The following is a 24,661-nucleotide window of genomic DNA, read 5'->3' as shown; positions in this document are numbered from 1 at the left end:
TGCAGGAAGAAGATGCTTCAGAAAGAAGGGGATTCAACTTAAGCATGTTAGAATGAAAGCTCCTGCTGGAGTACTGGAATGGGTACTATGGGATGCCTCTTCTATCTGAGCTAATTTGAATCCCTTATATTCTTGAAAATCAAAGGCACTGTTGTCAAGCATCTTATTTCAGATTTAGCAGCTGCATCTGATGGAGAGGAGAAAGTTCTGAAGGAGATGGTTCTTCATTTGCTACTATTTGATTACAGCAACTGAAATTTAGCAATACACGGGATGATAGAAATTAATAAAAATGATAGTTCATATCACGTACGCTAATGTCTGTACTGACATATACTTACCTGTTACTGCATTTATTCCATGTTACACTTGTTGGAGCCATCCTCTGTTTTTTGTCTGGGTGTCTTTTACTTCATGATCCTAAACTGAAATAATTGATTTTGTGTATGGGTGGTGTTCTTATTTTTGTTTGAGTGTTAAACAAAGCTAGGCTTGTTTTTGAAGATCACAGAATAATTCAAATGGAGTGTCAAGAAAAATAAACTGTATCTACTCTTTCCATTTTATTTTAAATTTTGCTTGAAAAGAAGTGTATGGCATGTTGACATTTGGCAGTTTACATGTTTTTATACAAAATGCTGCATTGACTTGCTGCTCATTTTCCCTATGTAGATTTGAAAATTATATCTCATTAGACTGTCTTTGAGAATGGTATCTGTTCAAACAACTGTCTGAGATTTGTTCCATGTCCATTGTTTTTGGGCTGCCAGTAATTGGGTCACTTTGCCACGTACGAAAATGAATGTGTACCACCAACACAAGGTTTCTGCTGTATGTGCAAGGACAACTTTGTGTCCTGAGCCTTGTCAAGTACTACATTTTCAATTTCAAACTAACATATTTAATATATGAATTTCAGATTTGTTGGCAACAGGAGCAACATTTTTATGTTTCTGTAGCTAAAAATGAGAATGCATGTTCTCAACTTCATACTGTGAGCTGAATTTCATTGACAACAATAATTTCTTGAATTCAGTGTAACGATATTTTTCTGAAAAAGTTACGAAGTCAAATTTAGTAGCATCTTTTTTCTCAGCATTTCTGTATCTATATTTAGATACCTTTTGTGACCAAGTCAAGTCTTTCAATTTGAGTATTTTGGGGGAGTTGATGAAGGAAGGTGTTATAGGCAGTTAAGCATTTGTGGTGGCATCAACAACATGGATTGTTTAGTTTCTTTATAGTTGTTTTTTCTCCCTGCTTAAAAAAAGTGTTTTATTGGAAACTGCCAAGCCTGGAAAAAAATAACCTACTGAGATCTTGGTCATTTGATGAACTACTCCTAAGAGCACTGTCTGAACACAGCTTTGTTTATATCATGATTTCCAAACATGCACACACACTTCTTCAGAACTGAAATGTGGTTTACTCTTGTCTCTTACTGCTGATTGAAACTGAAGTGTGTGTGGTACATCTCTCGCACAAAAATAGGGTTCAGTAGAGGAGGGGGTGTGTAAGTACCACTGGCAGGACTGATAATTTATATAGTGATATGAAATGTCAAATAGTCAGCTGGTTTGGTTCAGGAAGTAACTAGCCTTCAAGGATGTAACTGGTGCTAACTTCTTCAAGAAATGAACAAACAAAAACTTTTATTATGAGAATTATTACAACACTGGCACTTCAGTTAATAAAGTTCTATGGAAACTTCAGTAGTAATCAAGAAAACTAATTCAATTTTTTTCTTGATTTCGCATTCCCTACAATACTCTTTAATTCATATGTGCTGCAACTCCAGCATAAGTAATGGTTACAATTGATAATATTCTCTTTCGGGTCTCTTAAAATGGTGGGTGGATGCTACAAAAGTTTATCTATAACTTACTGGTTTATTTTCTAGTAAATGCATTGACTTTCCTAACATCTTGCTGCATTGAGACATTTACTGATATTGCCTCTTGTAGTGGGACTGAAGTTGAATTCTGTGGACCCAACAATGAGCATTGACTTGAAATACTTGGGTGTGCAGCTGCCTCTTTCCTACTCAAATTACTCTTTGTGGAGCTATCCAGGAACCAATCCCAATTCTCCAGGTGGGTAGAATATGAATTTGCTGAAATCACAAGTATTACCTTTTTTTATTATCAATGATCAGAAGGAGGGAATGGCTGTTTAGTTGAACTTGATATCTTAAAGAGAAAGTGTGATCACTTCCTTAAATCATTATGCTGTTACTGGCCAAGGAGTCCTGAGTAATTCTGGCTAGGTTGTCTTTAGCCTTCATTTTTGTGGTGGTTGTGATCCAATAATAGTATCTGTCCAGCTTATTTTAATACAGGCATGTTTTGTCTGTTGGAGCCGGATTTTCTAAATGTAAATACACACATTAACTATTCTCAAATGGCTCAGAAAAAGCCTAAGCAATCTCTTTTTCTCTGATGCTGCTCACATGCAAAACAAAAAAAGTTGTCTTTCACAGAGCTGAGTATCAGAACTTTCCAGAAGAAGAGCTTGAGGTGTCACTTGGGGGCTAACCTGTAACTTCATGATAATTATTTGTTACAAAAGTGCTGAACAATTGTGCTTTTTCAAACTTCTTTGATATGCAAACAAATGCATTCCTCATCGTAATGTGACTATGCTTCTAATGCTGTTGTTAGATACTGTTTTTAATAAACTGGTTCGACAAAGTAGAGGAGTGCTTAGCTTTCTCCTACTTACCTCTTTTTCCTACTTTAATATTCTGATTACTGTGTCTGTCTTAATCTGCTGCTTTTGGGAGCTGGTAAAGAGACAGACATTGTATCTCGGCTGTTTACACGGCAAGAGAGGCAGGTTCAATTCAGAAGACCTCAGTCAGCTCAGTGTCAAATGCAATTATTTCTAGCCTAGCAATATGTAAAACAGCCGCAAAGATCCCTATTAGTATTTTTACATTCCACCTTGGCTCCCAGAGCTGATGGATAACTTGACAGAGATGTTGCCGTTTGCCTTTTGTGATTATTCCCTGTCTCTACCCCTAATTGATAATCAGCTGAATTTGACAGAACAGCAACTATTAAATGAAGTTTCCACAGGTCTTACAAAAGCCATTGGCTCATCTGAGGGGAAAGACTCAGATTACTTTCCTCACTGAGAGAGGCTGTAGTATCAACTCAGAATCTGCCTGTTCTGTTTTAGCCTACTAAGTAGCTGATTTGCCTGTTTGAGTTTTGGAATCAACTGCTTGCACCATTGCTGAGGAGACTAAAACTGAAAATACAGGAGAAGACATCTTTTGCATGGGATAGCAGATGCATGGCCATACAGTGGAACTCTACAGGAAGCTTGGCTTTATTCTGTTAAAAAAAAAAAAAAAAGTAAAAATCAAGTGTCTGTCTTCAGTCTTTAATTTTACTACTGTTCATACGTCCATGAAAAGGAATAAGCAGAGTTTGCTAGGACATTGGCACAGTCAAGTATGGCTCATAAACTGAGGCTAGGCTGCTTCTTTTCCAGATACCGGATTTCCTTTTGTTTCCAGGACAGGAAAGACAAATGACTTCACAAAAATCAAAGGCTGGCGAGGGAAGCTTCATGGTGCTTCTAGAAATGAAGGTAAAAAAAAAAAAAAAAAAAGAGACAGAAAGAGAGATGAGAGTATTTCAAACATGTGGCCTTTTACTTGACCTTCTATAGGTCTTGCAATTTAATAATTCTGTGTGTCTTAATGAGAGATTTATTTTTTTATATTGAAACTGTCATGCATAAAGAATTTTTTTGTAATGTTTCCCTGGTCAGAATGGAGCTTTAGGAGGGAAGAGAGAAACTTACTTTGAGTAAGATAAAAAATACATATATTCTGTTCTACACAAAAGGCTTGAGTGAAGATAAAAGCTGTAATAGTTTTGGTTTTGTTCATCAGTTTTGAGTTTACTTCAGCATATGGTATTTCCAGAATTCTCTTGCCCCAGGGACCTTAATGAACTAGAGTAATTTTTATATATATCAGTGTATTTTTAACTCCAGTTAGAGTAGGTATTCTGTACATACTAGATTACTTTGCCCTGCCCCAGGAAGAAATGGGTATTTGGCAATTTGCCAATTTTTAATTTATATAAAGATTAAATATTTACATTGTACCTTCTGCACTTTGATACAATGTTGCATTGGGATATGCCAGATGTATTGTGGAGTTTGGGGTAGGCTAGACATTCAGGACAAAGTAAGTTGCACAGAAGCACTGCCTGTTGAAGGTTTACTGATTTTGTGAATGAATACACATGCAAAATCTCACAAAACCAGGCAGCTGGTTGTGTTTCAGTGTGGGTTATGTTTGGTGTGCCTGTGTTGTACTCTTCTAAAAGAATTGTATATATTTTGAGAGAGGTGTTTACCTCATATATTCTTTAATTATTATAAGATTTGTCAGTATATTTTCCCAGGAACTAATTAAAGTGCTCTGTATTTGTTTAGGTGGCAGTTCAGAAGGTTCGTTGAAGAATCGCTCAGCATTCTGTAGTGACAAGCTGGATGAGTACCTGGAAAATGAAGGGAAGTTGATGGAAACAAGTATTGGATTCTCTTCTAGCACTAGCACTCCCACTTCTCCTGTGGTGTATCAGCTTCCCACTAAGAGCACTAGCTATGTGCGAACACTTGACAGTGTTTTGAAGAAGCAATCCACCATAATTCCATCAACATCTTATACATTCAAGCCTGTTCCCCTGTCATCTACCTCTAGGAAGACAAAGACTCAAAACAGACAGACATCTACAAACAGTAGAGTAAAATCATCTTACAAGCCTATCCTGCCTTCACCTTTTTCTTCAAAGCAGAAACAGAACTCTTCAGGATCAGGGGAAAAGGCTGCTAAGTCTGTCTCAAATAGCAGTTTGACTAACCAAGCGGATAGTTTCATGGTGCCAGCTCTAGATGAAAACATACTTCCAAAACAGATTAGTTTGCGCCAAGCACCACAACAGCAACATGCAGCTCGTCCACCAGGTTTGTCTAAATCTCAAGTGAAGTTAATGGACTTGGAAGACTGTGCTCTCTGGGATGGCAAACCACGGACCTATATTACAGAAGAACGAGCAGACATCTCTCTGGCAACCCTGCTTACGGCTCAGGTAGATCTGTAAGAGTTTCTTTCTTTCTGTACTGTTGCTTTTCCAAATCTGTGCAAGGAGCGTGACAAAGCAAGCCTCTAAGGAGTGTGACAAAGCATGATGTTCCTCTGTGGTGTAGTCTTTGCAATGAAAGTTGAGAAGTGCTGACTTTGCAGTATGTGGAAAAAAATAATTGTGATAATAGCTGTTGATATGAATCATTAATTTGAGTTATCTCAAATTTTCAACTTTAAAAAATTCCGGTTAATACAATTGCTGTTCAGTAACTGCATTTCCTTACTATTTGTCACTTCTTTTTTCCATTGAACTAACTGCAAAAAAATCCTGGTCATGTACTTGGTTGTCACATGATAACCTCTTTTGCTTTCTTCACATCCTACTTATTACCAAGATGGTTTAGCTGTCTCAGATTGCCTCTCGGAAGACTTCAAATGCAAACTCTCCTCTGTTTTTGGTGGTGTGGTTTTTTGGTTTTTTTTTTTAGTGTAGATGACAAATTTTCATATGTAAACTGTGTAGGTGGAGGGATTATTTTAAATGAACTTCGAATAGCAATTTTGCATATGCTTGATTTAATCTGGCTAAAATTTCGTCTTATTAAAATTTAAGTGTATAATTCTTTAAAACTTTTCTTAGGCTTCTCTCAAAAACAAACCTATCCACAAAATAATAAGACGACGAGCACCTCCTTGCAATAATGATTTCTGTCGACTGGGTTGCATATGTGCCAGTCTAGCACTGGAGAAACGTCAGCCTACCCACTGCCGCAGGCCAGACTGTATGTTTGGTTGTACTTGCTTGAAGAGAAGAGTGTTGCTGGTGAAGGGTGGATCAAAACATAAGAAAATAATGAAAAAGGCTGTGCGTGGAAATCTTGTGTTCTGTGGAACACAAGAAGAACCGCAAGAGGATGAAGATGTGGAAGAAGAGGGTGATGGGGAAGAAGATGAGCTGAAGCAGAAAGATAAGAAGAAGAGAAAAAGAGTGGAATACAGTGAGTATTGCTGGGCAAAATTGATTACTTACAACTTTGCAGAAACCACCTATCTTGGTGGGCATTTTTATTAGGACGCAGTAGTGATGCCATTTCTAAATCCAGAAATTGGGAGTGAATTCCAAGAGACTGGCGGGAAGTAACACCTTTTCCCTTTTTTTTAGCTCTTATCCCATCAGCATTTTGGACTCTACTTAGTTTATTGTGATCAAATAGCCAGAGTTTCTTTTTGATAATTTAAACTCTTGCTCAACTCTCCAAATATCTTTAAAGACTAAGGCTCTGAGATAATTACTGCTATCGCTGTTGGTAATCTTCACTGTCAGGGTGCTGTTTTCTTTCCCTCTTACCGAGTGAGTATCTATAGCTGTATTTTCAGTTGCTGTATATGGCTGCATAGTTCACTGACTTCAGTGGAAATACAGTGATCTATAGTAGTTTCAGATCTGGCCTACACGATGCTCAGAAAACCAAATTGGTAGAAACTGACCATGAATTTACACTTTCAGTTTCTTGCTAGTAGTACTTTTATCAATAGCAAAAAAGAAACTGCTATCTGCTGTTCCATTGGAATAAATGAATTCTGCCATAGAGCTGTGGTATAGAGTCTGGGGTTTTGGGGATGTTTTGTAATTTTTAAGTATACAGCATCCATGAAGATCACTAATTCTTCAGTCTTTTTCTGTGTCTGCTATCACAGTACAAGTGAGAAACAATGATTAGTGTAGAATCATTTTTTATTTTCATTTCCTCTTTCTTGTGGACAAATTCCAGTCACTTTTGGCTAGAATTTGAGACAAGAAAAACAACCAGTAGTAGTTTCTGGCAGTATGAACTAGTGATTGCTGCATGACTAGACCATAGGCACAAACAAAAATTTCTGTTACTGCTGTGTTAGATGGTGTTTCATTTAGTAGTAAGTTGGTTTTGATTTTTCCTGTTTTTTCAGCTATCTGTGACTCGGAGCCAGAACAGCCTATTAGGAATTGTCCATTGTGGGTGAAAGTAGAAGGTGAAATAGATCCAGAGCCAATTTACATCCCAACACCCTCTGTTATTGAACCAGTTAAATCTGCGGTACTGCCAAACCCAGAAGTATTGCTTTCTAGTAAGCATAGGTCTTCCGGTGGAATGAAACCAGGCAGAGTGTATACTCCTAAACCCAATCCAGTGGTAAGAAAGGAAAAGTGATGCTTTTGTTTTTCTTTGTATTGAAAATTAAAAGAAACACTGTCAAAAGCTTCTGTGCTAGGCCATTTGAGATTAAATTTGAGATGAAAACCTAAGATTGACTCTGCCCATAGGTATGTTGGTAAGCTAGGATGAATTCAATGTATATAAATCTTTATAATGTCTGTCTTCTGTTGAGAATTTGCTGTAGCAATATGCAGATGGTGGAAGGTGATTATGATTCACTAATAGCCTCATTTAAAAAATGCACTAATATATGCTATTTCTGGCAAAATGATTGCTTGTCCTGTAATGTTTGTGTAAGTTATTAGCTGCATAATGTAGCCTATGTAATTAATTAAGTACTTAAAAAAAAATAATACTGGGATGCAGACGCACTGTTCAGTGTAGTCCTGGAGTCTGTTTTTTTGTTCTTCTTTGAGGTTTCACTGCCAATGTTGGAAGAATCTGCCTTTGCCTCTCCCCTCCCCTAAACACCCTGTTGTTTATCTAACAAAAGCAACAGCAGCAGTAGAGGAAGAACAGAAGAGTTGAGTTTAGTTATGTCTGAAGAACAAACACACCAGAGTTGCTGTTTAATGTATACCAGATAATGTTAAACAATGCATGACACTTAGGACTCAGTTCCCCACTTAAGAGTATCTGAACAGGTTTGGATTTTTAGGGGTGGTCGTGGTGTTCCGTTCCCCCTCTGCCCTGAATATGTAGTTTGGAAACAAGGTGTAGACTGGGCTATGTGATACTAAGAGGGCAGTTTCAGCTTTAAGTACTAGACCTTTCTTTTGACATTTACTATTGAAGCATTAATGTTGAAGTGTTGTTAGAAAGCAAAACAGTTTCACAAATCTAATGTGCATCTAAAATTGAGAGGTTTTCTTTTTTTTTTTCATAGATTCGAGAGGAGGACAAGGATCCTGTCTACTTGTACTTTGAAAGTATGATGACTTGTGCAAGGGTCCGAGCATATGAATGCAGGAGAGAGGAGAAAAAGCAACAAAAAGACAAAAGTGATTCGCAGAGTTCTATTGTAAAGGTAAGAAGTGACACTGTAACTAGGATGTGTCATAGAACAAGCAGAAATAGTGAAAATGTTGAAGTAATTTTTTCCCCAGGAGCTCCTACGTGACATGAGGGCTTGACTTACATTTGATGGTGATAGGGCCATGGAGCCGGAGCCTAAATCACCTAGCAGTGCTGTCAGACTTATCTTGTCACTGCAGTAGACATTGTCTTGTCTGTGGAAATTCCTGGCTGCCAAGTGTGTTATCATGTAAGGCTTAAATGTTCATTGTTGAAAGAGCTGTTCTAAGATGCGAATTGTAACATTGTCAAAGTTAGCATATATTTTATGATTTTATGATTTGTATCATATACATATGATAGTATGATGAATTAGTTTATTTTGTGATGTGATTTTTGGCATGGAAGAGAGATACATTGGATGAATATTCTTCTTGCATTTCTTTCCTCCTGCAGGACCATGAACTAGAGCTTCAGTCTCCTGAGAAAACAACCTGTGAGATAGACAAAGACACTGATAAATCAGGAGGTAAGAGCTGAGTCTTGAGTATAATTTGATGTCTTTGGTAGTTCCACATTTTCTTTTTTTGTTGTGTGTTGGCTTTATTTTTTTAAGACTTTACAGCTATTGATGAAACAAAAGTCCATTTGCTGGGGGAGTTACTACGGTTGTCAATAAAAAACCCTTATGATGTGCTTACAATTTCGTGTTTTCTTAAGGAGTTGTGTGTGTGTTGTGGGAGATGTCATGGGAGCAGGCTAAATATCCAGTACTTGCTATTGTTCTAAGGTTAAAATGGCCAGTATTACAGTAGCTTGTTTAGCAATAAAAGGTAATACTGCACAGCAGACTTGCCTTCAAGAATGCTAATTAAATACTTGAGAAGGAATGGAGATCACCGTTTTTGGTTTGTTTGGTTGTGTCCTCCTCCTTTTTTCTTTTCCCTTACTATTACTTCTTAGTTACTGAATAAATATCCAAGTGGTACTGGGAGGATGGGATCCTCGTGTTCTCCACTTAGGACTGTATGGGACAAGGAAGCGCCTATACTTTATTTGGAGATTGATGTTGAATTCTTTTAGTTCAAGTTGAAAGGTTGGATTGAAGTTTTACTACGTTATATATGCTGGGTTTGAGTTTCTAGTTCATAAAGAAGTAGGCTAGACATCTGTGTTCTCCTTCAGTCTGAAGTTGCCTAAATCGTGTTACAAACTTCAAAATGAGACGTACACTAGAGGCATTATGTCATCCACTAATGAAATATAGCTGCCTTCTTGAGCTGAATTTTTTCCCTGTTTAATGTGTACAACAGCACACTCTACATTTAAGGATGGGAATGGAAAAATAATACAACTAGTTGAAAATGCTGGTGAATTGGTAGGTGAAATTAAATGGCCAGGACACAGGGCTCAACATCCTTACAGTTCTGCAAAAAGTGACGTTGGATCTCTAATGACAACAAAAGGTCATGCTTCTGTTTTACATCTTCTGCAAAAGACAGTTCTGCTAGTGGCGTGTTTGCTCCTCATGGCATTATAGGACACTGGTCCTTTTCTGACTCCAAGATAAAAGTGACATCTCGAATAACCAGCGATGCTTTCTACTGCATGTTGGTGTTGCTTGGAGATCATTCATCCATGTACTGAAACAACCCAGCTTTGTTTAGCTTGTGATGCAATGGGATACAGCGTGAGATGGTATGGCTGCAGGGAATGAACTGTGAGAAATAGTTACAGTAGTTTTGCAGTGAGTTTTTGCTTGCTTGTGAAGCTCTGCAAGGGGAAGTGATGCTTTGAACAGTTCTTTTACTTGTTGCCCTGCAGCTGAGACGAGGGTGGAGGTGTGGGCAGAATAAAACTGTTTGAATATCCAGGTGATTAAAATGCCATAGTATTGCAGAAACCTATTTCAATTCTTTCTCAGAGAAAAGCTGGTGGTCTTCCCGTAGTGAGGGGGACTCTTCCTCCACCTCCTATGTTCATCACACCACTCAAGGTGGACCAACCAAACTTATCGAGATTATCTCTGACTGCAACTGGGAGGAAGATCACAGTAAGATCTTGACCATCTTATCACAGCATATCAACAGTAATGCACCACAGTGCCTCAAAGTGGGTAGCTTCATTATTGAATTGGCTTCGGAACACAAGGCCCAGGATGAGAACCACCCTCCTGTCTACTCCTCCAGAGTGAAAATTTCAGTGCCGTCCTATTGTGACAAGGACAAGAAGCCTGAGATACCTGTCTTGGAGACTCCTGATAGCGGAGTGCCGTCACGCAAAAAACGAGAAAAGCTAAAGTTCTTGCGGGCAGACACATTGGACAAACTGCGGGAGAAGTTGCATGGGGGCAAAGGCTTGCCTTTTTATGCAGGGGTTTCTCCTGCGGGAAAGCTGGTCGTCTACAAACGCAAAACTAATAGGAACCCCTCAGGCTTGATTCAGGTGGGTCCCTCTGCCTTTACTGTGGAGATTAGATTCAGTTTCATCCAGTATCCCAGAACTCCTTGAAGGGGAGAACACTCTTTAATTTGTCTACCTAGTCTTTTGCCTGTCCAGATAAAGATTCTTAGTATCTGGTGGCATTCTTGCCTCTCCATAAGCTTGTCCCTTTTCAAAATTGACTTGATAACAGGAAATCTGATTGGAAGTCTGAAATCTGATGGTTTAGCTTGTTCTTTTGGCCATTTGGGTCTTGGTGGCCCAAGTTCAGAATTTCTCTCAAGATCTTTTCAGTGCTTTGGCAAATGCCATGCAGATGCATTTGACAGATGATACTTCTATATGAATGGCTGTTAGAGGCCACAAAAGAACATTTTCTGAGGAAGTGTACACTGGGACAGAACTTGAAAATGAAACTGTAAACACTAAATTGCTTTTTGCTACAGCTTACTTTAATCTTCACTAGTAGCCTGTGTCCTCTTTGCAGAATATATGTTGTTCATCAATAGACTTCATAATAGAAAGTTCAAAGTGAGTCCTTTCCCTGCAGTTCCATGCTGCCAACTTGGTATTATGAATTGGTGGTACAAACTGTAGGGCTATGATGAAGACCTTTGTCAATCAGAGGTATTTGTGGTTATAGTAACACCACTTTCAGAGAAGCATATGAATTAGAGAAGAGGAGTAAAATCTATTTTCATGACACTCTGCAGGTATGGCACCCTGACAAAGAGAAGCTAGTGGAGAGCAAAAATGTGGGAGGAAGATTTCTTGTTTTTATTAAAAGTTGATTAATAAAAAGAGCCAAGACCTTATTTAGTAGTGTGTTAAATATATTTGGCTTTTAGAAGGTATTATCAAACAACCTGAGAGTAAAATGCTGCACTACCAAAACTTTCCATTGACCAGTAGGCATAAAACCTGACATTCAGAAAGATGTTTTCTGTTTCTTCTCTCCCATGCAATCAGTTACCGCTACAACCCTGAATTTGGAGTTAGTCAACTCATCATACCTTTACTACAGTATTAAATAACAGTATGGATAAGACAAAAGCTGATAAAGCTTTTACAAGCTCTTTAGAGTTTTGTCCCAGTGTGTATGACATAAGTATTCTTTCTTCTGTGATGCTAGGTATTAATTAGGTTTGAGAATTTTATCCAAACTTATCCTTGAATTTGGGAACTGATTTTTTTATTCAGGACTGTAGCATAAGTAAGGGACAGGAAAAATAAGTGCTAGCTTCACTTGGTCTGATTTCAGTGATTTCACATGCTCCATTGGACTCTCTGGTTCTATGTGAGAGTCTGAGTAGCATCTAAAATCTGTATTCTAAAGATAAAACAGAGTTGTTTGGAGTTCTCTGGGGCAGTAAGGAAATGAGGAATTCCCATTCTGAATTGCAATGTTTTTTTAAAAGGACACTTGGAGGTCCCATGGAATGAAACGCCTCTCCAGAGGTGGTGAATTCGCATTCTTTTCACAAAATTTCCCTTTTCCACTTTTTTCAGGTTAATGATAAAAGGTATCTTCAGGCCAAACTGCTTTTGGGACAGATGGGGGCATTACATCCCGCCAGTCGGCTAGCAGCTTATATCACAGGCAGGCTGCGACCCACAGTACTTGATATCTCAACCCTCAGTACTGTGATCTCCAAGGTAGCATCCAATGCTAAAGCAGCTGCTTCTGGGACACTATCAGTCCAGGTGCCCACAACATCAACTCCCAAAACTACATCTTCCACCAGCACTACTTCAACCCCCACTGTGACGACTCTGAAAACCCATGTCCCAGCACAGAGACAGATAGGTAGGTTGGAACTTATTACTGTGTTTTAAATTGCGTGAAGCTGAAGTAAAAAGTGAGTGTACAGGATTGCTGTTGATTTCTGTGCAACAGTGCATGCTGCCTTTGGCTGCATTGCCTACCTAAACTGCCTCTGCAATAAATAACCTCTTTAAAGCAGAAAGTTTTATTTTTACTTCAGAATAAGATTACAGGTGTGACTGTTAGTTATTTTATTAGTACTACTAGCGCATATTTTCAAGAGACAAGAAAGAGTGGATGGAGACACGCTGAATGTTAAGGTTGGATTTTTGTTTTGAGAATTTCTTTACTATGATTTTTTAATTGCTTTTCATCAAACATCGATTTAATTTAAAATGAGTAAAGGATCACTCTAATCTGTGGTTCTTCAGCGTTAACTTTTCTGATGATGTTGCACTTATAATTGGAATTCTTGTGACCAGCAAAGATACGTGAAGCAGCAGCGAAAGACAAGATGGTCCAAATCTGGATTAGCGAAGCAACAGGTGTGCAGCCAATAACCACACCGGCCTGTAATCTCATTGGATTTCACAAGCTAAACGGAGTTCGACTTAGTCAGCACTTTGAGTTTTGAAAAAAAAGTATTGGAAGAAGCATGTGGTACTTGTATCTGAGTTGATACTGATAACCCCAGCATGGCAAGAGAGGAAGTTGGCTTTAGCTATTGCATTTTGTATTAGTTAAAAAAATTAAAATAACTAGTGCCCATCCACATATTCCCACGTGTTAATTAAACATCTGAAGAAGCTTTGCAAGAGAAAAGGATGTTACCTGTGTCCTGGCAAAACTTTAATTTCTGATTGATTGTTTTGTTTCTTTCTGCTTAAATTTTCATTGTCGTGTAAATGGGTGTGTTGTTTTTCTTGTCCTGTAATAAAACTTCTTGTATTGTGTGTTTATGCAATATTAAAGAGCTGGCTGCATTTCATTGATGGGTGAAGTGATCGTTGCATATATAATCTAAGTGTTCTGGCATATTCTATGTGAAAAATGCCAAATGCATAAATAACTACACTATTTAAGCTGGACTTGCTCCATAATCTCTATGCTGTTATACTCATCTGTAGGCATCTGGAGTGATGTAGATGCAGTATTCTGATCCCTTGGAGAGTAAGGGATGAGGGAAACTATCTTTCCAATAGTGTTTACTTCTTATTGGTTAAATTTGTCCCATCCAGTCCTCGGTTGCACAAATGTCACTGCAATGAGAAGGTGACATGGCAAACTCTAACTCCCTCCTGCCTTTTTCCCCCATGGTTGTGTAAGATGTGAATACAGTAGAAGGAGGATGAAAACCAAGAAGCAGTGAAAAGAGGAAGATCACACATGCTGTTAGAGGAAGAACTGAGGTTTAGAAAATAGTTTGAGCCCATTATTTCACTTAGGTTTTTGTTTTCCTGTACTGTAATTAGAATTGTCTGATCATAGTTTCATGATAAAGAACAACCCCTCAAGACCCGACTCTTGGTGGCTGGGAAGAAATGCAACAAAAAGCTGTAGAAGTGGAATAAAGCAGACACTTTTCTAAGATGTAAGGCATGTTCATGACTCACAAAAAAGTTTCAATTTAATGACAAGGTACAAAGAAAATGGAGGCTCAAATTCATGCTGAAATTACAATTGTAGCACCTCATGAAAGGCAGAGGAAATCTATTAAAATTTTGACCTGCAAGTTTTTATTTGCAGCTGCCCGACCCTCACCTGGTGGTGTGTTCACACAGTTTGTGATGAACAAAGCTGGAGCGCTACAACAGAAGATTCCTGGAGCGAGCACGCGCCAGCCTCTTTCAGGGCCACAGAAGTTCAGTGTCAAGCCTACACCAATAATGGTTGTTGCTCCCGTGGTTCCCTCAAGGCCATCTCCAGCTCAATGCACAGTCTCTCCTGGGGTCACTACAGCCACCACCATTTCTCCAGTTACTGTGGAAAGTACCAGTGTGTCAGCATCAACTGTGACTACTCCTACCCAAACGAGAGCTAATGAACTTGCCTGCTCTCCTCCTGCAAATACAGTTACAGCTGCTCCTGCAACACCTGGAATCAACACCTGTACTATTCCTTCATCCACAACTGCCACTGTGAACGTAACAAAAGCAACAGGGATTGTTGCACCAGTAGCAACCACATCATCCCCTAAAACCGTAGTAACACCACCAACTGTTACATGTCCTGTTGTCACAACATCCACTTCTACAGTTGTACTAACAACTGCAACAGCTACAGCTACATCTGTGGTGACCACACCAACTTCCTCTGCTGGCTCTGTTCCAATTATGCTATCAGGAGTTAATTCAAGTCCTTCACTAAACCCAAAAAGAGGTAAGGCTTAGGTGCTTTGGGCTATTACTGCAAATACTTCCTTTTTTTTTTTTTTTTTTAATTCTGCCTCCTTCATAGCTGGAATACAGTCTGCAACTGTAGAACCCAATTTAATTATAGATTCACTTGCCTCACCCTTCTTTCCAAAATAGGGTAAGAAATGTAATCTCAAGTTGCTTGTTTTATTCCAGCCTAAGCCAGTAGAGGAGGAAAAAAAATGCAGCTATCTGGTCAGTGACTGCTATGAAATGAGCTGGAAGTCTCATAACTTCTTGGCCCATAGAAATGTATAGCACAATTATGGCTATGACTGCTAGAATTTTATGGTTGGCATAGAGTGCAAGAATTAGCTATGGAATTACTCTCTCGTCGTTACCGTGGAAGTCTTCTGAGTCATGGTTGAGACATGTCGATGGAACTGCACAAAAAAGACTGTTCTGTTCTGGGCTGGTTGGTTCTATGTGTGTTCTGTGAATAAAGAGAGAAAAAAAATGCATTCAAACAAATTTAAAGAGATCCAGTTGTTTCCAAAATATTTGTGCTTGTTTTTATTAAAGATAAGGTCTGATTTGTAGGCTGTTCTCTTAAGCTGATTTTTATATAATTTTAAAAATGTTTCAGAAGATGCTACTCCACAAGCTGTAAGTAAGACTCCTCAGAAGATGTCTCCTGGAGCAGAGAAACGTGTAGGACCTCGATTGTTGCTGATTCCAGTGCATCAGACATCTCCTGCTTTGCGACCGGTAAACAATGCGCAGGTTGCTCAAAGGCAGAGGATGATCCTTCAGCCTCTCAGGAGCCCTGGTGGTGTGAACCTCTTCAGACATCCTAATGGGCAGATAATTCAGCTTGTTCCTCTGCAGCAGTTTCGAGCTGCAGGTGCCCAGCCTAGTGTGCAGCCAGTGATGTTCCGCAATCCAGGTACAAAGTCCAGCGTTTCTTTCTTGACTTCTACTTTCAGCAGGGGAAGGGAGCATCAGAGACATTTATTACAATGATAATTTCTGTGATGCTCCTCTCCCCTGATGAAAGTAATTGAACAGAGTCTAAGTTGGTTCTGCATGAGTAGTTGAAGAACATAGTGTAATTATTCAGACGTAATGCAACTTAAATACCATGTGTCTAAAGTACAGAAAGTGTAGTTAATAGCTAAGTCACCAAAATTTGTGAGTCCTGTGGACCAAGTAAAAAGGCCTGTATGTATGTTGCAAAGGAGCCACCTACATTGTACTGTCATAACTTAAAAGCAATTCTGTTAATCTGGTGATTCAAAAATAATTCTTGTTGGAGATTTTCTTAAGAAGAATGAGCTGTTATGTGTGCTGCTCTGTTTTTGTTTGGTTTGCAGGTTTGTTAGTGCATTTACAGCAGATGTTCAGATCAAATGTTACACTACAGTACAAAATTGTTGTGTTTTTTTTTTCTTCCTTGGTGCGAGAAGAAAAATAAGTTCGATTTTCAGGTGTTTCTCTAGTGCATACTTGAAAATAAGGTTGGAAGAGTTAGAAATTGCAGGTATCTGAGAGAAAATAGGCAGAATGCTTGTTGAGCATACTGTTCTATATGTATTTGTAAATAAAACATGTTTATAAGCAAAATATACTTTAAATGCATATTTACTTTCCAGTAGGATTTTTCTTCTGTTCTCCCTTTATAAAGAAGCATCTTGAGGGGAGGGAGGCAGAGTCATGTTGAAAAGAGAGGCGAGAACAAGCACAGTAGATGACAGAACTGGGGAGAAGAGAAAATAATCCTGGGCCTTAGTTGAGGTTTGAGCATGAGGTGTAATAAAGAATCTGTCAGAAAGTTCATTGAATTCCTTTCTGGTTTGGGCCTTTTGCTGTACAAGAGAAACTAGTTGCCAGTGGTGGTATTTTTCCTCCTTGTTTTACAGAGTTCTGAAACACTACGGAAGAGTTTATTAAGGCAAAAAAGACCGTGGTATAATTGTGTAATCTTGTCATAGTTTTTCTCTGTGGAAGTCTTTTTGGGGGGTGGGGGGGGAGGACTTTTAAATTAAATATTCTTTTCTCACCTTTTTTGTCAAAATCCCCATTTGCCGTTTTTCCAATAAATGGGAAAGTAAAATGCAGAGGACTTTAACTAAATGCAATGCCTTTTTTGATTAAAAAGCTTAATGTTAGAACTTACCATTAAATGTGCTAGTTTTAGAGTAGCCACCTCATGTATTTTATTGGGGTGTTCCATATAAAAATTCAACAGTTTATATGTCTTTATGCAGTACCAGCTCTTTTCACTGAGAACTTTTGGTCAAATACCTGATTACATCGTGATCCTTGAGAATGCTGGCTACTACAGCATCAAATACTAAAACTTAAAAAAAAAAAACCCAACAAATTTTTTTTTTTTCTTTGAGGAAGTATTAGTTGACGTTTTGTTTTCTTCACAGGATCTGTTGTAGGAATCCGGTTACCTGCACCTTCTAAGCCTTCTGAGTCACCTGTGTCTCCTACTTCCTCTGTGTCTTCCGCATCTCCTGCTGCAAATTCAGCTGTACAAACTGCAGTACCCAAATTATCCCCCACATCTAACCTAGCCACTCAAGCATCTTCTCTTCTTCCTTCAGTAACAAGTTTTGTGTCACAGGCAGGTACTCTGACTCTGAGGATCTCTCCTCCCGCTGCTAGCAGCGTGACAAATCAAGCAGCCTCTGAGTCGAAAATTACCTGCAGCTCAGGTGGTCTGCCAGCTACCACTGCTAATCTCATACCTTTACAATCCGGTAGTTTTGCTTTACTTCAGCTCCCAGGACAGAAGACGGTGCCAAACTCCATTCTTCACCATTTTGCATCTCTTCAGATGAAGAAGGATTACAGGAAAATATGTAAGAAGGAGGACTCGAGTGCTGCTCAGCAGAAGGAGAGTGGGAAGGCTTCACGCTCAGATGATGTTGAAGTTATAGAGTCTGAGGTTGCACTATTAGATAAGAAACAAGAAGAAAATGAGTTGTCAGTTAACCAGTCAAATAATGTTGAAGAGTTAGCAGCTGACACAATCACTCCTGATAGAAATTCCACTCCATTAGAGATGGTGGAGAAGGACTCAAAGGTGCTAGAGAGTTCTTGTGATGATAGCTCTTCTTCTCAGCATGATGTTTCTACAGATATCATATCATCTGATCATTCATACATCAGTGAGAAGCCAAATGATGAGGAAGAAAAAGGGGCCTCTGAGGAGAAAGAGGACTTTGTCATTTCTGAAACTGTAGTGGAGGCTGTTTCAGCCAACTCCAAAACTGTTTGTGGGTTGTCAGATCAGTCTCTAGTTGTTCCTCTGGATAATGCACATCCTCAGAGTCTTGAGAATCAGGAGACTGCACAGTTGAAGAACCGCGGGAAGGAGCAAATACATGCTGAACAGGAAGAGAAACCAGTAAAAGAGCAGGAAGGAGATGTGCAGACACAGATGAAGGAGGACAACAAGGCAGGTTCTGGGTCATCACAGAGTCAACAAGAGCAAGATACACAGCTGGAGAACAAGAAGGAACAGAGAGGGACTGAACTGTCTCAGAGCAAACAAGAATGCCAGGGTGATGCCATGCAGCCAGATATGGAAAGGAAGGAGTACAAGGGCTCTACAGAAGCAGAAAGCATAAGAGAGAAAAAAGGAATTAAGTCTGAAATTAGTTCTGCAAGAGAGCAGGATAATGCTTCAGGTGAAAAGCATACAGTCAATACCAGGGAAGGCAAAGCAAACGTAGCTAGGCAGGAACGCAATAACAACAAAGAACAAGATGCTTTTGATTCTCAGGAAGAAATGAAAACAGGTCATGAGATTGTAACACATGTCAACAGTTCTTGGAGCAAAATATCTAGCATTGTACCCACTTTAGAAAATAAAAGTGAGGCGGATAACAAAGCTGATACATCTGAGAAGAGGGACTTCCTGACACCAGAACAGAGGGCACAGGAACCCAGGCATCACAAAAAGGGTTACATGCCCACTATTGATATAACTGCTGATGATATGGAAGAGGAAGAAGAGGAAGATGATGAGGAGGATGAAGAGGATGAAAAAACTGATGATTCTGCTGATGAGATGCTGGATGGTGCTTCTGACTTCCCAAGTGAAGATGAAGTAGATATTGAAAAAGTGGTAAGCATTTAACTATTTATGAAGGTTTTTTTTTTGGTTGGTATGGTTTGTGGTTTTTTTTTTTTTTTAAATTGACCCAACTAACCTGTTGCAACCTATGGATTTGAAAGGTAGTATGATACTTGTGTTCTGGACTTTAGTTTCCTTAAATCTAGATCGAGGTTCCAAGTGGAAATGTCTCTTATTTCTTCATAGTTGCATGATTTTTTATAGGTAGCATTGTAGTGGCCTTTTAGAAATTGTCCATTTTTCAGATAACAGGAGTATAATGAGCAAGCTGTAACAGAACCGTTGCATGTTGTCTTCCTCCGGTATTTACTCAAGCAACTTGGTTCCTTGTAATATGACTTAGGATCCTAAAATGTAGTAGCCAGTCTGTCACTTTAAACTGTTTCCTTCTACTTAATTTTTGTAGCCCTTAGTCAACATTTATTTCTGGAAGGGATGTTTGAATCACTCCTTAAATCTCCTAAAAAATCTCTCTTGAAATTTAGTAATAAATTTAAGTAGTGTGTGAAGACTGTCATTCCATATTTGACAGAAAACAGATTGCTCCAGAAGTCACAGAAAAAGGGTAAAACACTGTGGTTAGTATAGTTAAGATATATTTAGATTTTAATGCTCATAGAATTTCCATCAAATTTCACACACACAAAAAAAAAATCCACAGGTAACTCCTTGATGTATTTTCTATATATCATATGTGACTTAAACAGTGCATTGTTACTTAAATTTTAAGTTGGGGTTTTGCGAGTCAGTCCAATGGACATAAGAAATAAGGTAGCCGTTTCTTGGGATGAGATAAAAGTGGAAAGGGAAAGGTTAAAGCGGAGAAGAATTGAAGAACAAACAAATTAACAGTAGGAGAAATCACGTTAGTATCTTCAGGAATTTGAAAGCATATAGTTCTTTTAGCCCTTTTGTGTTAATGTAGTCCTCTTGCAGTTGAAAACCAAATTAGACTTTTTTTTCTTCTGTCTCCAGAGTAACTTAACTGCTAAGTCAGCAACTCTAGCTTTTAGAGAATCTGTTTAACTTCCAGAAAAATTGACTAATCACTTCATATTCCAGCTTGCTATTCTTAGGCAAGATGATAGCATCTCAGCTGCATGAAGGTGAGGAAACTGAAAGCAGATGTGATTTTTGGAAGTTCTTTCAAGCTGAAAACTGAGCTGTTGCTGTCTTCTCTTGAGTAGGACAGTGACAGTTTGATAACTCCTGTATCATTCACTAACTTCAGCAGACTTATCATCAAACTTTGAGAACCATGGTTAATTTGTGCCTGATGCCCAATAAACTTTCCAGACAAGCTAGTCTTGGGAATCTGTTGGTAAGCCAACAGATGTCTTAAGTCACAGAGTAACCTGTTATCAGAATTGATGTTTTAAACATGTGGTTGGTTTGTTTTCTTTTTTTTGTCCTGCAAAAGGATGATGAAACAAAAAAAAAATTATCAGAGATTATAAGAAATGTTTGTTTTGGAAGAAACTTACTATGCAGGTTTCGACTCATACGGTTTGGTAAGCCATATAAGGGTATGTCTTCACCATAAGCTCACATGAACTTTAGTAAGCTAGCTTTGGTTCTAGAGCAGTAAAGCTGAGGAATGAGGTCTCAGAGGTCTGAAATTTGGGTGAGCTCTTGGTTTGTTAGTCTGTGCTGCCTGCAGGTTAAGTTAGCATGTCAATGCCTAATGGAGAATTCTGTTTTAAATCTAAATATTTAAGTCTCTGTTGTTTTTCACTAGGATGTACTCTTTTTATCTGTGTAGTGCTTCCAAGACAGGCTGCACTGGTACTGTTTGTCAGTCTGGATGAAATCAGATCATATAAACAGACTACTAGATGATGTTTATCTGTTTCATTGAGCTAGTGGAAACATAGAAGCAAAGTGTACATGCATGTCCACTAATACTTTTGTTTAGTGGAAATACTAATGACAGCTCTTTCGCTACTAGTTTGGAATATGGACTGGGTTTAGTTACTCAGGAAATAGCCATTAAAAACCCCAGAAAACTCCAGTGAGAGTCAGAATGATTGCTACTTACCTGTAGTAGCTATTACTGTTTCTCTTTTAGTACATTTCCCCACACTGGTTCTTATTGCAGTAATGACTTCATTGTTCTTAATTTTGCGTATCGATGCTCCTCACATTACCTTCTTATCTTGTGCTAACTTTGCGTACTTAAGAGACTCTTGTAGACCCCTCCTCTACTCTACAAAAAGAGAGAAGCTTCCTAAGATGGTGTCTTTGCCCCTTTTGCATTTCCTACCCTGAATTGCATCAACAGAAACTTAGGAGGGTTGACCGTCTTGGGTTTGGTGATATGAATAAAACCTAAAAATATAAACCTTAAAATATAAGCAAACTAATCAATATCAGGACCTGTTCTCTGCAAAAATTCAAGTGCAGTGGTCTGGGACATTGTGTTAAACTGTTGATCTCCAAGGCATGATGATTGCACACAAAATTCCTGTTGAGGATGACTTCTTGGCCCTGGGCTAAGTCACAGACTGTGTCTGTGAATTGTTCACATGAGTGCTTGTTGGCTTAAGCCAAAACCATGCTAGGGATTGTTCTAGTATTTTAATGCTACAGATAGAGTCCCATGGTCCTGTTTAACTTATAGTCTAAACATAGCTTCTGTGTCTGGCAAGTTACTTTAAATGCTGTTAATGCATGTTTTTCAATTGTTCTTTTTCTGAGCTGAACATTAAAGTGATAAGGAATTATTACAATATTGTAAGCTTAATAAAATGTGCAAGTGACATGTTTTGTGGATGAATTAAGTTCTAACAATTGCTCGTATGTTCTGAGCTGTTGGTATGGTCCATGTGTGAAATCTGCCAGACTTTGTAGCATAGAAGGCAGATCCAGAATGAGGCATTTGCTTGGGTAATGCCTAACAACATCCGTTGCTATCTACCCTCCTTCTTTCTCAGCACTTTCAGTGAGGACGCTCTGCCGTCAGGCAGTTTGCTCTTCAGGAACCAGCAATAGGGGTATGGGCTGCCAGGAACAGACAGATAGAAGAGGGTGCTTAGAAACAGGCATTGCGATGCAGAGAGGGAAAATGCTGAATTTCTGTAGCAACTTCAGAACTTCTGTTGTAGTGTGGGATTGCTCCTTTTGTGTCTCCATTCCTTAAGGTATTTTTCTCTTACAAGCTCAAAGGCAATTAGAAGTTTCGTAACTACAGGACCTGTGGAAAGACTGATGCTAGAAAGGTAGGGCTTCCACAAGCATTTTAAAAGTTTTGCACCCTGACAAGAAGTCATGCTATGTTATAAATAGGGTTCAGCCTATGATGGGTTGGCAGTACTTACATAGGAATAGCTGTTCTTATGGCAGAACCTCAGCGGAATTTACTTCTGATGATCTTCACAATTGTGATGTTTTTCCCATTAGGAAGTCAGAGGTAGAGAAGAAAGATTTACCATCTGAAGCATTTTCCCTTTGTTGTTAGATGCAAGAATGAAAAAAGTAATGGTTTTTATTTTACGTATGTCCACAATCAGGATTTGTAAAATTAAAGATGTGAAGTTTTTGGTGGGCGGTGGAGAGTTTTTACTTCTGGTTTGTTCGCTGTCTTGCATGAAAAAGATGCCACATCTTGGGATTTGAATACCATTTTTTGAGTACGATAGCATGTAGAAGGTTCCACCATGAGAACAGCTCTAGCTGGGTAATTACTATCAACCCTTTGGTTAGCCCGGTATAACTTGTCAGCACTCAAAAGCTTTACCATGATAGTGTTTCTACAGTAAGCTAATTTCCTGTGGTGTTTTTCTCCTCACTCTGTGGATTACAGCATCTTTTGAACTACTCTGCATGTGCCCCTTCCCTGCAGTGTAATGATGTCCAACAGTAGTTCAGACTAGAGTAGTTCTTCCCACTGAAGAAAAACAGTATGTATCTCTTGCATGTAGAATCATAGCAACAATACTGTATGAAATGGAAGAGCTAGAGAAAATATCAGGAGGCTTCCAGCATCAAGGAGGTTTTATGGATGACTCAGGAGAGCAGGCAAGGATGAGAAGTGCTCTATGTGTAATGAAATACAACTGTGCTGTCATGAAATGTGACCTGTTAAAATTGCGTAACCCTGTACCTCTTGCACATGTAATATTTTCAACATAATGGTATGTATCTATTCAGTAGTTTTGTAATTTAAATAGTATCTTTGTTTGAATAATTTTTGTTCAGACAGGTTTTTTTTTTTCCGCTGGCTTTGTGATGCTTTTCCTTCTCTCATCAGGCCCTGGGGAAGATTAAAAAAAAAGCTGTGGAAGCAGCTATGCTGCATGTTTACATCACCTGTTGTAGCTCAACAGAAGGTCTGCGTCTGGGGAGATGGTGTAATTTTGATATCTTCCAACTTCTTTTCTTTTTCTTTGCCATCCCTCCACTCTTACCAGTTAGTAGACGTTTTAGTTTCAGATTCAAGCTTACATTCTTCACAGGTGAGGAATTCTTGGAATTTCAGCACTCTGGGTCCTCTAGCTCATCCTCTAGTTCACTCTGTGAACCCTGGCATAGCAATTAAGGACTTCTAGAGAATTTGGAAATCTTCAGTTGTGCTTTTGATTTTCCTGCCTTTCTGTGACCTTGTGCAAATGGGTTAGTCTCTGCTTTTCAATGGGGAAGCTACAGAATTGACTTAAAGACAGCTTGGGTGCATCTGTCTCAAGAACAAAATGACTTGATAAAAAAGATGTATCTGAAAAGTTGCTCCTCATTAAAACTGGATCTTGACCAAGTCTGTAACAAGTAAAGCAAGTGTGAGGAGGAGTTGTTGAATAAATGCTGGTTGTTTGCATAAGTGCTATTCTTCAAGTGTGATTTTATATAGTAGAATGCAAGATTTCTTAAGTTTCTGTAAGGATACAGAGCCACTTGACAGGAAACAAAGCTGCATACTGTTCACAAGCAGTGTTTGAAAGCTGTTGAAATACCTATACTGAAGTGCAATGTAGTCTTAAGTTGGTCACAGTTTCAGTAGCCCCTGCATACGTGTTCTGGATCTAGACTGCAGGCAGTATTTTGTTGGACCTCACCAAGGTCCCAGGGATGTGGTGCCTCCTGCTGTCTTGGGGAGCAGTGGTGACATGTAGCTCCTAATCAGCCTGTCAAGTTCAGAGTGATGCACTGCTTCCTTGGTAAAGACAGTCCATTTTCTCCGTGCTCTGCCTGGTCCCAGTGCTAACAAGTCTTGCTTTGCGGGAGAATATTAACAAGATGGAATAAATAAGGATTTTACAGGCTTTTACGCACAGAGAGAAACAGTATTTCCTCAAGTTCCTGCCCGTACCAGTACCATACTTTCAAAGTTGGATGGGAATTTGTTTTACCTCCACGCTGCTCTTCATACTCCTAACAAGAACTGTCATGGCATAACACAGATTCATAGCTGCTCTGAAGGAAAGCTGCAAGAAACTCCAGAAGTTAATAGTAGTAGAATAATTTATGTATGTCCTTTCCAAATACAGAACTGACCAGAGATGAGAGCTGCTTTCCTGGGCAGAGAAGAATGGTGTCTTTAAAGTCAGCACATGTTAAAAATATCTTTAAAGAAAGAGTGAGATTGTTCTCTAAGGCTAGTAATTTCTCATCTGAGGTCATTCTCCTTGCTCTTCTCTTTTG

General features: G+C 38.9%; 1 protein-coding gene across 1 annotated transcript in view; it reads left to right on the top strand.

The window, feature by feature from the left end:
- MGA (MAX dimerization protein MGA) overlaps positions 1-24,661 on the top strand; it is a gene marked incomplete at both ends in the record, with an annotated part of 48,914 nt that overhangs the window by 10,453 nt on the left and 13,800 nt on the right. The window contains 12 exons of the mRNA XM_082000554.1: positions 1,965-2,093; positions 3,499-3,597; positions 4,456-5,111; positions 5,748-6,105; positions 7,055-7,278; positions 8,189-8,329; positions 8,773-8,845; positions 10,241-10,761; positions 12,268-12,565; positions 14,270-14,902; positions 15,524-15,823; positions 17,313-19,018. Coding sequence (XP_081856680.1) covers positions 1,965-2,093; positions 3,499-3,597; positions 4,456-5,111; positions 5,748-6,105; positions 7,055-7,278; positions 8,189-8,329; positions 8,773-8,845; positions 10,241-10,761; positions 12,268-12,565; positions 14,270-14,902; positions 15,524-15,823; positions 17,313-19,018 — 5,138 coding nt within the window. The remainder of the gene's footprint in view (positions 1-1,964; positions 2,094-3,498; positions 3,598-4,455; positions 5,112-5,747; positions 6,106-7,054; positions 7,279-8,188; positions 8,330-8,772; positions 8,846-10,240; positions 10,762-12,267; positions 12,566-14,269; positions 14,903-15,523; positions 15,824-17,312; positions 19,019-24,661) is intronic.

The sequence above is a fragment of the Phaethon aethereus genome (assembly GCF_964289735.1).
Source record: "Phaethon aethereus genome assembly, chromosome: 5".
Classification (NCBI taxonomy): Eukaryota; Metazoa; Chordata; class Aves; order Phaethontiformes; family Phaethontidae; genus Phaethon; species Phaethon aethereus.
This window is presented reverse-complemented; position numbering and strand designations above follow the sequence as displayed.